The sequence below is a fragment of the Musca vetustissima genome, unplaced genomic scaffold (genome assembly GCF_032173495.1).
Source record: "Musca vetustissima isolate MV318-11 ecotype Yass unplaced genomic scaffold, APGP_CSIRO_Mvet_v1 utg3448, whole genome shotgun sequence".
In the NCBI taxonomy this organism is placed as follows: domain Eukaryota; kingdom Metazoa; phylum Arthropoda; class Insecta; order Diptera; family Muscidae; genus Musca; species Musca vetustissima.
This window is the reverse complement of record NW_026882699.1, coordinates 152,522-169,760: the sequence shown is the minus strand read 5'-3', so window position 1 is coordinate 169,760 and position 17,239 is coordinate 152,522. Positions and strand designations below refer to the sequence as shown.

At 35.8% G+C, this 17,239-nt stretch overlaps 2 protein-coding genes across 2 annotated transcripts; one reads left to right on the top strand and one right to left on the bottom strand.

Annotated features, from left to right (window-relative positions):
* Nucleotides 1-1,045: 1,045 nt before the first annotated feature.
* LOC133329312 (acylphosphatase-2) lies at nucleotides 1,046-1,471 on the bottom strand. The gene is made up of 3 exons (XM_061537802.1): nucleotides 1,420-1,471; nucleotides 1,237-1,363; nucleotides 1,046-1,164 (listed from the first exon to the last, which is right to left on the bottom strand). Exons 1-3 carry the CDS (start codon nucleotides 1,469-1,471, stop codon nucleotides 1,050-1,052), a joined length of 294 nt encoding a protein of 97 aa, XP_061393786.1. The 3' UTR covers nucleotides 1,046-1,049.
* Nucleotides 1,472-7,353: 5,882 nt separating this feature from the next.
* On the top strand, nucleotides 7,354-16,908 carry LOC133329311 (uncharacterized). The gene is made up of 15 exons (XM_061537800.1): nucleotides 7,354-8,563; nucleotides 8,749-8,999; nucleotides 9,051-9,294; nucleotides 9,367-9,657; nucleotides 9,691-10,198; nucleotides 10,259-10,591; nucleotides 10,805-10,965; nucleotides 11,054-11,420; nucleotides 11,658-11,761; nucleotides 11,793-12,174; nucleotides 12,248-12,364; nucleotides 14,425-15,271; nucleotides 15,347-15,422; nucleotides 15,491-15,609; nucleotides 16,300-16,908. Exons 1-15 carry the CDS (start codon nucleotides 7,354-7,356, stop codon nucleotides 16,906-16,908), a joined length of 5,619 nt encoding a protein of 1,872 aa, XP_061393784.1.
* Nucleotides 16,909-17,239: the final 331 nt, after the last annotated feature.

Below are 17,239 nucleotides of genomic sequence, written 5' to 3'. Positions count from 1 at the left end.
ATACGTAGATATGGTATTTATCAATAAAAATATCACAAACAAATTCATTATTTATACAAGAAATTATTCTTTGAAATCGACCAAAATTTCCATTTATCTCAATATTTCCTAAAATAATTAACTTTAGAAACTGAGTGTCAATGAAGAAAATTTTCTAAATTAAATTTCATAATAGGTCCACGAATATGCAAAATATTTATACTGATTTCATATCAAATAAAATATCGTTAAAAAATTAGGAATTTTTGTCTTATTTTCAAAATTTGTCCATATTTCCTACTATACTTAATATTTGCTACTATACTTAATTTAGGTGTTAATGTAGAAAATGTTATACATCGAATTTCACTATAGGTCCCAAACAAGTTAAATCTGTAGATATGGTATATATCACTAAAAAAATCAGTAAAAAATTGGTTATTTATACAAAAAAGAATTTGTTGTGCATTTTTGAAGCATTTCCTAATTACGCCTATACTTCTTATAATACTTAATTTTAGCAACTGGACGTTAATGGACAAAATGTTCTATATCGAATTTCACTATAAGTCGACGAACAAATGAAATCTCTGAATGAAGTATATAGTTATCAAAAATCAGTAACAAATTGGTTGTTTACAAAAAGAAATATTTGTGACCCTTTTCCAAATTATGCTTATATTTCCTAAAACATATCTATTTAGGAACAAAATATAAATATATAAAAAGTTCTACATCGCATTTCAATATAGGTTCCGGAACAAGTTTAATCTATAAATACAGCAAAAAATCAGTACCAAATTGTTTATTTATAAAAAAAATATTTTGTGCGTCTTTTTGCTCTAAATAATATTACATTAGTCCTTCATTGAATTTTACTATAGGTGTCCGAACAATATAAACGTATAGATGTAGTATGGTATCAATAGAAAATTGAGGTAACATTAATTATTTATACAAAAACTAAAATAGTTTTTGATCTGTTAAATAATTAATAATAAAACAGCCTCTTTTTATTTCTGATTTAAATGGGGCATATATAAATATGTATAACACTAAATCAAATTTGATTAACGTTTAATTCCAAAACTTTGAAAACTATAATCTTCTATGGGTTTCATTTCGGAAAATTCTGCTTTATCGATGCGAGAACTAGGACTTCCCTTATTTTGTAGCCAATGTTTCCTACAAAAAAAAAAAAAAAAAAAACGATAAACAATTAATAATAAAAAGAGTGAATGATTATTCTTTACAAACATTTCATTTAATTCATTTTGTGGTCCTTCTAATTGCCCTTTAACCGTTCCCTCGGAGGTATTCATACACCAGCCTCTTAAACCCAAGTGATTTGCTTGTTTTTCGGTATATTTCCGAAAGAAAACCCCTATAAAAATTAGATATATGTATTAAAATAAATAGTATATATGTGTCGATAGTTACCTTGCACTTTTCCAAACACCTCAAAATCCAGGGCAAATAAACGCTTGGCCATGCTAATATGATCAAATGTTGGATATTTCTTTCCCGTTTTATGTTATATGAAGTGAGAGCAATCTCTCTCAGAGAGATATATATGCAAAAATACTAAAATCAATATAAAATGTGTGTTTTATTAATAATTTATTCTATTAAATAATTTAAATAAACTGTCTTTTATAATTTAGATGCGTCTGAGTCCTGGGTTTCCAGTCCAGACAGCAAACCCCCAGAAGATTACGAATTCGAGTCTAAACACAACCAGAGAGTCACGAGTCAGCGTCATACTTTTTCGCCGGCGTGAAAACCAAACGAAAGAGTTGGCGTTAGCGGCACAAAATGTCAATTATTTGTTTTTATTTTCTGACAGAAAATTTTACGTTGTGCAAAACAAAATCAATCTATTATTTAATAAACAATAATGTCAAGGATCTTGGATAAAATTATTGAAAAAATTATTTTTGTTCCATTTTATTATTAATTCGTTAAAAAACGTCCACAATCTTTGAAAATATTTGTTTTTTTTAACAGCACTGCCATATGTTTTTTTAAAAATTCTCATTGAAATTTGGTAGCACTGTTGATTTTTACCTAAAATATGGCAACTCAATTGAGAGCAAGAGAGAAATTTTGAGTATGACGCTGAGCAAAAATGAATAAAATCTATTCTAGAGTCATGCCGCTAGACGCGAACGTCAGCCGTCGCGATTTCCCGTTGCCAATAAGAAACACTCGGCAAGCGGCTGTCGCTGACTCTAGACTCTATGGTTGCGTTTAGACTCTTACTTTGTTTTAGGGTAGCTCACATTCAAAGTTTGCAAAATACAACCCTGTCAACTGAAGCAAACGAGCCGAGGAACAAGAAAACAGCTGTTCTTATTTTTCTGTGTCGCCGTTAAATAAACGTTCATCGGCTTGAAAATGACGGGCAAATTCAGATAGCTCCCTATAGGAAATATCGATACTTGATATAAACAAATAAATAAAATAAATTAATAGCAAGTGTTGTTGTACAAAAATAAATAAATAAATCATTTAATCAAAAAATGTGAACAAAGCATTCAATTTATAAGAAATCAAAATATTTTATTTAATTTTAAAAACGAAATATTTTGGAATCCTCAAAATAAAATTAAAAAACACAAATGAAAATCTATCAAATTTATATTTCTATTGTATCCATATTTTTCAAACAATTAAAAAAATGCTTTCCTCAAATTTTCACCGTTTTCAATTGAAACACATATACTTAAGGTCCTTGCGTATTTGGGTAATACGGACGTTGAACAAACATTATAAAGGTGAAAAGGTGGATATTTCAGTACGCAACGCATTGAATTAGGTTCCAGCATAAAATATACTGGCAACCAAGACACAATCTTATTCTGGATATTCTCGTATAGTACGTTTACATTGTACCGGATTAAGTTAACCCAGTGGGTTTTAATTGTCAATTCCATTACATATTTGTCAAATAAATCCTCATAAAGTAGATTAACCCTGAAAAAAAGTTCTAATGTACATGTCGATTTATGTGTTTTTCTCCACAAATACTATCGTATTGACATTTGAAATCGTATAAATTTCACTCTCTCTCCGCTACTGTCATAAACAATTCCGTTTAGTAAAAAAACAAAAAAAAATCACCTCTCGTGTAAGCATGACATTAAGACACTCTGTGTACAGTTGGACGATAAGTTGACAAACATTTCACAGTCCCCTGTATATACAACTCTGTGCTGTTACTCGTTGCTTTTTTCGTCTAATTGGTTGTGTTTATTCGTTCATTTCGGAGACAATACCAAACTAGTACGCTACCTGCAGATAGTACAGTCGTTTTTTTCTTCGACGCAGATTTATTATATTCCGTAGGAAAAGGAAAAAAAAACTAAAATACAATTTCGTTTGTGTTTCACAATTAAATTTAAAAAATAAGAAAAAAACGCGGCAAAGAGTTTGTGAATTTTTCGAAAAATTGTGAGCGCAATAATTAAATCATAAATGTGAGTTGAGTGTGTATAAAAGGAAGAAGACCGAAAAAAAGAGATTCACGTTGAAAACGTTTTTCGTTCCCCGTATTTTTTTCTTCTACTGGTGGTACAATCGTCGTCGTCGTCGTGCATACTCGTTCATTGTAGTCGCCGTCGTCGTTGTCTTCTTCATCACCAAGCAAAGAAAAAAAAAACAGCCGAAAATGAATTCTCGAATAAAAAGAAAAAAATTACGTGTATAAAATCAGCCCATAAATAATGGCATAGAATGAAATGCAGTTTTTTAAGTTCAATTTCATATTAAAATAGAATATTTCAAGTGTTGTTGAAATATAAAAGAAATAGTAAAGTTTAATTTAAATTAGAAAAAAAACATGTCAAAAATAATTACTTAAGAATAAGAGGAAGCAGCAAAATAATTTCAGATTTGTGAAAAAGAGTAGTAAACGAGACGTCGTATTGTTGGTGTAATACCCAATACAACAACAACGACGTGTAGAACATTGTGTTATTGTTGTTGTTGTGTTTGTGTGGAGAAGGGCGCGCGCGAGATTTTTTTCTTATTTCAATTCTTATTTTAAAGAAACAAAAAAAATGTGAATAATGTTATACGAGAAATTATATAAATTTAAAAATAGATATATTTTGTGAATTTTTATTAAAATAAATTGATAATTTGTTCTACAAAATATAATTAAAAGTTGTTTTTTAATTTTTTGTGATAACAGCCCATTTCAGTGTTGATATTGGATTTCAAACTTATTTAAAACTCCCCCTCGGAAAAAGGGAAACTTTTGTGCGTGTAACAAAAATAAAAGAATAAAAAACAAGAGGAAGAAAAAAAACGGGCTCCAAATTGTATGCCTATTTGAAATAAAGAAAACGTATATAATAAACCTCTATATACATAGCAGCGAGTGTGTGTGTTTTTTTTTGCTTCTACTTGTTAATCTTCTCTGTTGGTTGGGGCTGACTGCTCGCTCCCTACTACCTAAAATATACAACGCTGTATCGTCTATGTTGGCCATGCATTAATTCCCATAGACAATTGGCAAACTCGTGTTTTTTTCGTTACAAATTATTGATGAGAATTACAAATAAATCTTGAGTTAAAGGTGAGTGTTTTTTATTTAAAAAATCAGTGTTTTATTTTTTGTGATACCTAAATTGTATATCCATTTGTGTTATGCAGACAAAAAAAGCAAAAAAAGCATGGTTGTTTGTGAATGGTATGATGGTAGTTTTTTTTCCTATGCTCTTATTCTCTTGCTCTTTTTTGTTTGTGTTTTGTTGTGTTGCGGCGGCTTTTTGACAATTTCACAAGAATTTAAAGAGTTTACAAATTTTTAAAAGTTTTTTCTTCATAATGAAGGATGTGTATCCACACTTATATTGAAATTTGTGTTATTAATACACCCGGTACCGTGGAGGAGTGTTAATCCTTGAAGGAAAATTGGCTGACAAAATATCATAGAAACAAAAGAAATCACGTTCGTAATCCAATTGCTAGTGTTAAAAAAAGTTAAAAAAACAACAAAAGACCGGTAAAAATTTTAGCAATGTTTGTTCTTTTTTAGTTCTTAATAATAATTTATTGTTTTTAATTCTAGATTTAATTGTGGATGAAAAGAAAAAAATGAAATTTTGAGGAAATACAATAATCCTTTAAACTTATATAAACATTAAAGTTCAACAAATGGCATATTTGTAACCAACTCTATAATAATTTTTTGCCAATAAACGGAGAATATATTTGGGAACTATATACATACATATTTGAATCGATTTCAATGAAAATTAACGCACGCTATCCTCGACTAAATTCCATACGTTATGCCAAATTTCGTCTCAATCGGACAAAGCTTGGAAGTTTGTTGCTACATTTTTCTAAAATCGGATGGAGATATATATGGTAGCTAGATCTAAATCTGAACCGATTTCATTGATACTTAACATACTTCATGCTAGACTCAAATCAATACGATGTGGAAAATTTCGTCTCAATCGGACAAACCTTGGGAGTCCGGTGTTACATTTTCATAAAATCGGAAAAAATATTTATGGGAGCTATATCTAAACCTGAACCGATTTCATTGATACTTAACACTTCATTCTAGACTCAAAACAATACTTAGGGTGTTTACTTGCCATTTTCATAAAATCGGACGGAAATGTATATGGGAGCTATATCTAAATCTGGATCGATTTCCTTGATACTTAACATACTTTAATCTAGACTCAAAACAAAATTTTGGAAGTTAGGTGTGATATTTTCATAAAATCGAATGGAAATATAGCCGATTTCTACAAAACGAAATTGTACCTAGAGGCATGGATGTATCCTGCTAGTCCTGAGATTTGACAATGTAGATGTCGTTATCCCTAGTAGAGATGACTGAAACCGTAGCAACCCTCCTCTGGACGGTCTGACTTTTTATACAGACAGATCCAAAATGAAAGAAGGTATAGGGGCTGGCGTCTACTGTGAAAGGCTAGGCCTTGAGCTTACCTACAAGCTAGACAGCAACTGTAGTGTTTTCTAAGCTGAAATCTTCGCTATTTGGAAGGCAGCGGATGACTATCTTTGTGGATAGTCAGGCGGTTTTTAAAGCCATCAAATCCTGTAATATCAAATCTGAGGTCGTCATCGAGTGTAAAACAGATTTGGAAACACTCAAAGCTATCGGCTGTGTTGGGTACCAGTACACCGTGACATCATGGGCAATGAAAAAACAGACGAATTAGGTAGACGAGGATATCAATCTACAGATCTAGCAATCGGTTGCTCTATCAAAGCACCCATCTGTAATTTTTTTCGGAACCTGAACAAAGCTGATGAGTCATTACTGGTCATTGCATATCAGGGCCTTTACCAGTAAATGGAACCATGATGTTACTGATTACTGCAGACTCTGTGCTGTCGAGGAGGAGACGAAGACAATTGAGCATCTCCTGGGGGATCCTTTTGACTCTAAATATTGACCGATCATCATGTGAACAGCAATACTTATTCCATGGGTAGATCCATTTCTCCTTGGAAAACTTCATGGTATAGGGTCATAATTGTGGCGTCAGATATAAATTAAGATGTTGGTCCATTTCATTCCTTAAATATTTACCGATTATTACCATAAACAATAGGCATCCTCTTTGGTCGGAAAAGGACTTACATGGAAAATTTCTTGACGATTGCTCCTTAACTGTGGCCTATATCGTGTTTATAAATTATAATGGACAAACGCATATGTTGGATTTTGAATTTTTCTATATAAAAAAATTTAGACGAAATTTTGAATTTTTCTATATAAAATAATTTCGACGAAATTTTTAATTTTTCTAGAAAAATTTCACGAAATTTTGAATTTTTTATATAGAAAAATTTCTACGAATTTTTGAATTTTTCTATATAGAAAAATTTCCACGAATTTTTAAATTTTTCTATATAAAAAATTTCGACGAAATTAATAATTTTTCTATATAAACAAATTTTGACGAAATATTTAATTTTTCTATATAGAAACATTTCGACGAAATTTTTAATTTTTCTATATAGAAAAATTTCGAAGAAATTTTTAATTTTTCTATATAAAAAAATTTCGACGAAATTTAAAATTTTTCTATATAGAACAAATTCGACGAAATTTTAAGTTTTTCTATAAAATTCAGAATTTTTATACATGGAAAGATTTTTTTGAAATGTTAATTTTTTATCGTTCTCATTTTGTTCAAATATTGAATTTAATACGTTTCTATTTTGTTTCTATACTTACAGACATGTTGTAATATTGGTTTCTGAGCTAATTTCGTAGCAGATTTAATTTCAATGGTATTAGATCTGCAACGAAGTATGGAAATAGTAATCCAGCAATCATGAACTACTAAGCCAAATGCTGCAGTTACTAGCAATATGGCGCCAGCTCTAACAGAGCCAATAAGTCCAAAGGAGAAGCTAACAGCCACAACGACCACTCCATCATCTACAAGATCCAGCAGGAGGATTGATTCTGAAAAGAACTATAAAACAAATAATAATCATAATAATAACAACCTCAAACAATCTCCTCCGACCTTACGTGAAAAGCGGAATTGTAATAACAACAATAATACGATAATACCAGCAGCAGCAGTTGTCCAGGTGCCAACTACATCCGCAACACGTTTGGCACGTTCCAGAGATCGTTTACTTTCCTCGCCGAAGTGTAAAGAGTCGCAGCAGCAGTCTCTGCGGAAATCCACCATTCAGACATCCACAAACGATTCTACAAATAATGAGCAAATGGGCTTAAGCACGGCCGTGTTAGATACCAAAAATCAGATTATCAATCAGAATACAAGTACGTCGGCAGAACAGGAACATCAGCAGAATATAGAGGCAGAGGCAACAAAAATTGTGGAGAAATCAGTCAACGAGGATTCCACCACGGCCAACACAACCACTTCAACAGCTCAACTTTTGGCCGATTTGACAAACGAAGCCATAACCGCGGATATTTGTTTGCGCAACCAGCTGAAGGACGTCAACTTAGTTAAAGTGGCCGAGGAAGAGGGTTCGGCTTCGCCGTTACAGCGAGATAACGATATTGTAGTTATAAAATCCAACACTGCTGCATCTCCCAGTACTGGCCTAGACAACACTGCGCACCACATGGATACGCAGTGTAGTAGCGAAGAAGATGCAAATGCCAATCAAACCATCACTACAACCACTACCACCAATGAGTCCAACACATTTCATCATCAAAAATTGGCGTCAGAAGCAAACAAAAATGATGAGATTTTCCAAGCGGGCGAAACCAATCATGTAGCAACAACAGCATCAACTCAACACGATTCCGAAGCTGTCTTCATTCAGGATTCATCCGCTACACTACAGGATGATGAGTCCGGATGTAATAAATCTCAAAATGAATGTCGTCAATTATCAAGTGACACTGTTGCTGTCAATATGGATATCTGTAGCAGTGCTCCGGCTGCATCACCGCTTGGTTCTACCGATTCCGAAGAGGAAACCAAAAAAGAAGGGAATTCTAAACCAGAAATTATTTCTGTTGAAGAGCTGCCACCTGTAAATACCGATTCAACAATGACAGCATCCGAAGTTGAGGATAATTTAGAAGGTAAAATTTGAATTTTTTTATTTAGAAAAAAATTAACAAATTTTTCTATTTACAAAAAGTTTGACGAAATTTTAGAATTTTTCAGTTCGACGAAAGTTTGAATTTTTTATATAGGAATCATTTCGACGAAATTTAAAATGTTCTCTATAAAAAAATACGAAATTTACATTTCTTCTTTCTTTCAGAACGTCTAAGTCAGTTGGATGGAACAGCTATTGACTCCCCGCCACCAAATAATGATGCTGATGTTGACGATAAAGAGGATGACGTAATGATGAAATCTGCACAACTTATTGTCGAATCTTCACATACCAACGCCACCAGCAGAACACCCCCGCGCACTCCCACACACCAGCAATCACTTGCTCAGGATATGCAGGCGATACAACAACAATTGCAACACACACCTCCCACACCGATATCACAACAGGTGCAGGCTCATCATCACCTTATGCAACATCAACAACATCCGCAGCAGGTCCAACAGCAACAACAAAATTGCCTCACGCCCCAAAGTACGGTGTCATCAGTGAATACCGTTGGCAGCGGCAACATACCTGCAGCATTTATTAAAGAAGCCGAAGCCGGCAGTGCCACCGGTGCTGAACTAGAAGATCAAGATATCGAAGAAGTTTTCAAGGTGTTGAAAGGCTTTGAAGGTGGCACCACATCCGATTTAAATGTCTGCGACTTGAATGTTCTCTTCAACGAGGTCTACATGAAAATGAATGAAAGCGAAATCGGTGGCAGTGGTAGTAGCGGCGGTGGTGGAGGTGTTGCTGTGACTGGTGTCACAAGTAGCCATGTTAGTCAGAGCCACGTCAGTGTGGCCAACAATCCCTCAATACAACCGGTAAAGCCCACCGAACTGGAGGAGGCTCAAAAGGACATTGAGGAACGTCAGAGGCAAATGCAACGCAGGGTGGATATACTGATGAGGCGGCTGAGGAAACTGCAGTCACGCTACATGTGTAAGCATACCAGTGAAGAGATTGCCGGCCTATTCGAGTTGAGTGCCCGCCAATTGAACAAAGGTGTTACAAATCAGCATCTAGACGTTAATACTGGCGGCAGCAGCGATCCAACAACAAACAGTAGTGAAGACATTATCAAGTATTATCAGAAAGTAATTGCAGCCCGGCCGCCAGCCACAGATTGGAAAAGCGAACAGGAGGAATTGGTACCGGCTAAACAAATCTCAACGCTTCTACGTAAAATCGAAACAGTGGCCAATGGCCAACAGCATTGCCTGACCACCACTACCAGCAGCACCATAACCACCTCCCACCACAACAATAATTTTCAGCTAGCATCAACCAAAAAATCGAAAAAAGCTTTATTGGAGGCTCAACAAAATGCAGCTACCGCTGCTGCAGCTGCTAGCAATTTGAAAACTATGGATACCACATCGTTAAACAGCTCAGCATTGGAAGATCGCAAAGCCGAAGATATTATTGTAGCTACATTTGATGAAAATGTAACAACCGAATTGACCCAGGTGGCCGGATTATTACAAAGTGAAATGTATGAAGTACAAAGGGCCATTGATTCCGATGCCACCGAATCAAGTTCGGGTGGTGAGTCAGCCGATGAAATGGTCATTTACAACAATGAACAACAACAAACGCTGCCGATGTAAGTTGGAAATTTCTCTATGTAAGTTAGACGTTTTTTAATATTTTCTTTTTTACGCAGAACAAAACGCGCTGCATGGCGTTATTCACGTGATCGTGCTGCCATTGCTTCACGCTGGTCGTGGCTGCTCTCCCAAATTGCCGATTTAGAAATAAAAATACGCCAACACAGTGAACTCTATCAGGAAATTGTCAAAGCCAAAGGTCCGGTGGTAACATGTTCGCATGAAAATGGCATGAAAGTCGTTGGTGGTGAAGTGGCGGATAACAAAGACGATCTTCTTGAGGGTACATCGTGTCGAACGCGTGGCTTTAATACATCCCAATTCCGCAAACGCAAACTAATACAGACAACAAATATGCATACCATATCGAAAAAAGCAGCAAGACCGAGGTAAGTTTTTGTGAAAAAAATACAAAATATAAAAAAAATCCTGATCTTTGATTCTTCAAAAAATCTACGCTTATGAGTAATATTTAAAAAAAAATTATTTTTTTAATCCAAGCTTTGTTGGGGTCACCATAAAAAATAGTTTTAAAAAATAATTTCTTTAAAAAAAACCTTCAAAAATATCTAATTTTTAATCTCTCTGTCTCTATTGTCCAGCACAATCAAATGCGGTTGCCAATGGCCAATACATCCATGTGCATTATGTACGGGACGTGCCGATCCAACGGCACCCAGAGATTTGCCCGATACCATGATGATGTCTGAAAGAATAGCATTATTGGATTCTGGTTATCATCCGGTTCTTAGTTTTCGAGAAAGTAAGTACTCACATTTCTTGTTATCCCATATTTTGTACAACTAAATAATCTGATCGGCTGCTTCATTCTCTTCCCATGCTCAATCTAGATGTCAATAATGCCCTACACTTTGAAGCCATTGCCAAACAGCCGGATTGGCAGCAGCGTGTAATGCGCTGCCCGACCAAACATATTGCGAAAAATGTTTGGAAAAGTGAACGTGAGGCAGTGGCTGGTGGTGGTGGTGCACCAATGAAACGTCGTTATGTCAAGAAAAAAGATCGCGACGACAAGAACACACAACAACAACAGTCAAGAGGTACAATGCCCACGTCATCATCAATAAGTGATGGTACTGCTGCTGCTGGGCTCACACAAATGGCGTCGTCGTCGACGAGTTGCTCAGTAAACGACCAAACGACAACATTGGCTACAACAACGTCCACAACGCCACTTGTGGCCAACAGTAAATTATTGTAAACATGAAAAATTCGATAATTGATATTAACATAAAACAAAAACAATTTTTTTGCATTTTTTTGTTTCTTTTCATTTCTCTCCCCACACTTTTTCACACACAAAATGCTTGGCCTCCATTGAATGTTATGATGTGATGGATGATTAAAACAAATGTTGAATATCATCAACAAATTTGTTTTTACATTTTTTACTTTTGTTCTGTCCTCGGTCTGCTTTGCTCAACCTGGAAACAGAATCAGTGACCAAAAGTGGGAAAAAACAAACCTGCCAGATACTGAGCGATGTCATATTGAGGGAGCCGCTCCACAACAACAGCAACCAGCCATCGCCTCTCCGCTTGTCAACCCATGCACCAGCAATGACAGCAGCACCATCAACAGCAGCAATGAATTCAATTCATCAAACGAGCGATTGTCAGCCGACGATGACAAGCTACGATCCATACAATCTCAACCCAACACATTCATCATCGATCTCCCAACAGCACCCACACAGCAAAAGTAATAAACATCGTAAACTATCATCAGCATCGACAGCTGCTGCTGCAACATCTCATCATTATAATCAGCATCATAATAACCACCACCATCTATATAATGGCGTTGGTGAATCCACTTTTATACATAACAACAATAATAATTATGAATGGTCTGCTGGTGGTTTTGATTCACTAACAGCACGAAGTCGAACCTCTTCTCCAACGCATGGCGGCAGTGGTAGCACCAGTTATTATCATAGTAAAACTGAAAGGTAATCTTTTTGGAATTTGAATTTTATTAAATACAAAGATTAAGAATAATAAAATTATTTTTTTTGTTTTCAGATCATTTGATCGTAAAAATCGAGTTTCCTACGATATTGATAATATTGTGATTCCATATAGTGTCGCTGCAGCTACCAGAGTTGAAATTCTACCATATAAAGAAATTCCAACGCCAAAGTAAGTACAGCAAGATTTTTTTTGACAAATTGTTAAATATTGTGAATTATGCAATTGGCAACACATATATTTTATGTTATTTAGTGATCCCTATGTTGATCAATTACAATACAATGATGTGGATATAATTCATGGTTACTTTTTAGTCATTAGAATAAACTAGACTTAGAATTATCTAGAATGATAATGATATAGAATGTGATGTGGATATCGCTGCACTTAAAGCCTATTTTTAACACAAATTCACTTCCAAAAGTTCCTAGAAACATTACTTACTTAGGTGGCTTGTGACAGAACTTTCGTTCCATAAGCCGAGCTTAAAAAAAGATTTTCAGGCGCGTCGGTCTTATGCGCAGTTTTTCCAATTTGAAAGACCATATTCGGCAATGTTATCTTCCACTTGATCTTTCCATCTTATTCGTGACCTTCTTCTTCTGCGTGAACCATCAGCTGTTTCGCTTTTATATGCCTTCTGGGCTGGGGCATCTTCCTGGCCAACGTAGTCGCTGCAGCTCAATACGTCTAACAATGTCGATGTTCGAAAATAGCTGGTACAACTCATGGTTCATTCGACGGCGATATTCACCATCAACACAGATCGGCCCATATTTCTTTCGGAGAGTTTTTTCTCAAACACTCCAAGAACTGCCTGATCTGCTTGCGCAAGTACCCATGCTTCAGATCCATATATCAGCACAGGTAATATCAGCGTCTTGTACAGTGTGAGTTTGGTCTGGCGGGAGGTGGCCTTGCTTTTGAGTTGTTTGCTCAGACCATAGTAGCATCGGTTGGCCATCACTATCCTTCTCCGAATTTCAAAAAATATGTCATTCGTTTTATTTATGGCGGTACCAAGGTATATAAAATCTTTGACTACCTTGAAGCTGTAGTTCTCAAGTTCCACATTTGGTCCGAGTCTACTGGACGTCTTGCGCGTTGATACCATAAGCTTGGTCTTCTCACCGTTTATTGCCAGGCCCACTTTGGCAGCCTCCTTCTCAATTTGTTCAAAGGTGGCTGTTTCCGCTCTCAGTGTTCGACCCATTATGTCGATGTCATCGGCGTATGCCAGTAACATGTTCACTCTTGCCTCTCGTATGACAAACTGTCACCTTGTCTGAATCCTCGTTCGGTATTAAAGGGCTCCGAGAGGTCCTTTCCGACTTTAATTGCTGATCTTGTTCCAGTTAAAGTTATCCTGCATAGCCGTATTAATTTTGCAGGAATGCCAAGCTGAGCGACGAATAGGTGGAATGTGTCGATGTGTTTTTCGTGGGTTCATATGTTGATAAAATATGTCTTTGGTATGTTCATATTTATCTTCGGTCGGAGCAAGGGCGCAAATGAGACTAATGTAGAAGAACTTCGCTTTTATACGGAATATAGCAATTCGCTCATCTACTGGAGTGAATCTGGAGACGAGGTCTTTTATTCTGCAGCCAAATTCACGTCTCGTTTCATGGCAGCTTTAATACAGGGCTCAATCTTCTGATTTACTTACGCCCGTCCCTTTCCCTCGCATTTCCTGTAAGGAAATAATATCGGCTTTGTACTTCTTGAGTACATCCGCCAAATCGAACACTGCGCCTGTTCTGTACAACGTGCGCACATTCCAAGTGCAGATTCGCAGATCGTGGTCCTTTATACGTTTGCGGGGTCGTCAACATTAGGTGGGTTTGGTTTTCTTTTTCTTTGCTTTTTCATATTGGTTCAGTTTTTCGAGTGTGGGCAACTAACCCGACGCCTCAGACCATATTAGCTCACTATTTCATCGGGTGATGAAAATAGGTACCACGGGGAGGCCAGTATCCACAATTGAGATGAAAGAGGGACCCAGATAAGCCTGGACTTCACCATGTTGCTTGGTATCTATCATCGTCTACGCCACCCCCATGCTTTATTGATCGTAGAAAAAAATACAAGTCATAGTCGAAACTCTCTCGGTTCTCAAAAAAATATTCTTTTAAATATCAACGCCCTATGTGTGCTACAAAATACCCAAAATAAAAAAATAAAAAATAAAACCATCTTATTTTTGCATTTTTTTTCAATAATTTTAGATGGCGTATTGTTAATACACCCTCGGCGGCGGCAAGCGATGAAACAACAAATATTGAAATTGTGAATCAAAAAAATATTGCATCCAATGGTGGCGGCGGTGGCGACGACAACGAGGTCGGTAATGAAATACACCCCAGTATTCAGACATCCACTAAAGAAAATGAATGCACGAAAAAGTCACCACCAGCGAACCCCCCCGTCGAAGAAGACGAAGACAAAATGAAAATGGTGCCGCCTTCTTTATCGGTAGTTGTTAGCAGTGCTCAACACAAACTAAGTGATAAGGAAAATAATTTCAAATCCGATCAAACTGCCACTACCACAACTAACAGCGATGTTGTCGATAATGCCTCAAACTGTATAGAAAATGGACAACAGATTAATGATGCTGTAATAAGTAGCTGTGAAATTAAGGAACCACAAGAGAAGAAAGCAAAAATAGAATCAAATGTGATAAAAGTTCAAATACAACAACAACCACAAACAGCGACATCTGTTTCCTCTTCCTCGTCCTATACAACGTCCGTACAAATTGCAAATCCTAACGAGAAGATGAACAAGAAGGATACTTCAGGTGTTGCTGCTGCTGACAATACGCCTGATGTGGTGGCTGGAGACGAAGAAGAATATTGTGAAGATATATCCGATGAGGCCATGATTTTAAGGCATGAACGTGCCCTGACTGAGGAACGGCGTAAATTCCAAACATTCTTAAAATTCCCCTGGAGTACTCGTTCAAGAGCCAATCGACGTATTGATAGTCGGGCTGAATCGAGTGGTGCGAACACACCAGATCCCAGTTCACCGGCACCGCATACGCCCAGTGTTGGTGGTGGGGATCAAGATGTAGGTTTTCTTCTTCTTCCAACAAATAATTAAGGAAATTTTCCAACAAAACGTTTTTGTTTTTGTTTATTACAGAGTATACCATCTCCATCAACTCCATCGACACCTTTGAATATATTGGATACTATTTCAGAGGCGGGAGATAATTCAAGTATGTTTTGTGAAAATATATTTCAATATTTTTATTCATTTAAATTATTTTGTTTTTATTTCGTTTAGCCTCATTTTTGGGCGTTGGATTTATGCCGAGTCACAATAGTAAACGCCAGGAAAGAAGGCGTACAACATCGGCGAAACGTGATTTTGAACGACGAAGTTCAACTCCTGATTCCAAAGAGGTAAGCGAAGGAGAATATTTTTGTTATTTTTATTAACCATTCTGGCAAAGGTCGTCTTCCACATTTTTGTTTAATGGATAATAGTCCATTTACAAGGTATTCTTTGGGGACTTCTTATATAGAAGTTCCTATGTATCCTTATCGACTCTTGTCCGTATAAGATCTGTGACCAGTCTTGTATTCGTTGAATATCTTTTTTTCATAGCAGACCTATGGAAGGTCGAGGAAAAAAAGAACTTATATTCAAACAAGATATGCATAAGAACTGAAAATCTTTAAATATATATACATATAAGTGCTCTATTATTGTCCCTTGACATTTTTTTCTTTAGAAAAATTCCAAGAAAAAATATTATTTACAATATCCAAGTTCAGTTGGGGTCGTGAAAAAACCATTCTTTCCATACCAAAAATTGTCAAAATATGCCCACTTTTTGTTATTTAAGACTTTTGAACAGATTTTGGGTATAGCCTCCACACAAGCGTACCTGAGAATTTTAAGTTTTTGGACAGATTGGGTGATAAATAAACATATTACAATTTACCAATATAGGCCCATGTTTTGCTGTAGCCTTTATAAAGGAGGGAATTTAAGAATTTCGACTAGGTGTTTTTTATATTTATTTCCAAAAAATTGCAACCTTTTTGAAAAAAATAATATTTTTTTTTTTTTCATTGTGATTTTTGTAGCTTATACCACCCTATGAACCCATGAAATTCCCCCTAACCGATGAACAATTCGAAGAACTGCAAAGTGCTATGCCCAGCGAACACAATGAAGATAGCAAACGTTTCGATGAGTGTTATCTACCAGGACGAACACGTTATTGTAGTGGTCCTGCTGCTGCTGGCACATCTTCAAAACGTTCCTCACGCTCCTCCACAATGTGTGGTGGCGAACGACGCACTAAGGCTGCTGCAGGGGGTGGTTCAATAAAAACGACTTCTTCCACAGATGATGTCAATGCCATGATGACACTCGAAACAATGCAACAACACATTCATGATGAAGACTACGATGATTACCCGAAACATCATTTGGCCACTAATAACGATGATCATTTGACCGCCGATGATTGTGATGATCCCGGTGGCATTATGCACGACGATATGTATGGCGATGATTATCTGTATTCGAATAGACAACAGCAGCGTAGGCATCATCGCCATATTCATGATGATGATGATGGCGACAGTGATGGTGATTCCACAGAAACGGAGCCGTTTCAAGATGATGATCCAAACGATCCGGAATGGCGTGGTGAAACAGAGGATCGATCGCGTAAGAAAACTGTATAGAGCAACATCTTTTCGGTTTGAATTTTCTTTTCATGTTCTACTTCTTTTTTTGGATTATTGTTGTTAAGACATTTAAAGAGAAACAGAAAAAAGAGAAAATATAGAGAGAGAGGTAACTTATCTATAATTATTATTATACTATTTTTTTTATTAAATATTATGTAATTCTATATGCGTACATATATAATTAAACTATTGTTGTGTTTATTATAATATTCTTCTTAGTACATAACTTCATATTTTTTTTTATTTAAAATTATTATTATTAATAATTCAGAATAACAACAACCGTTTTTTACAATTATTATTTTATAATGCAAAAGAAATTCTC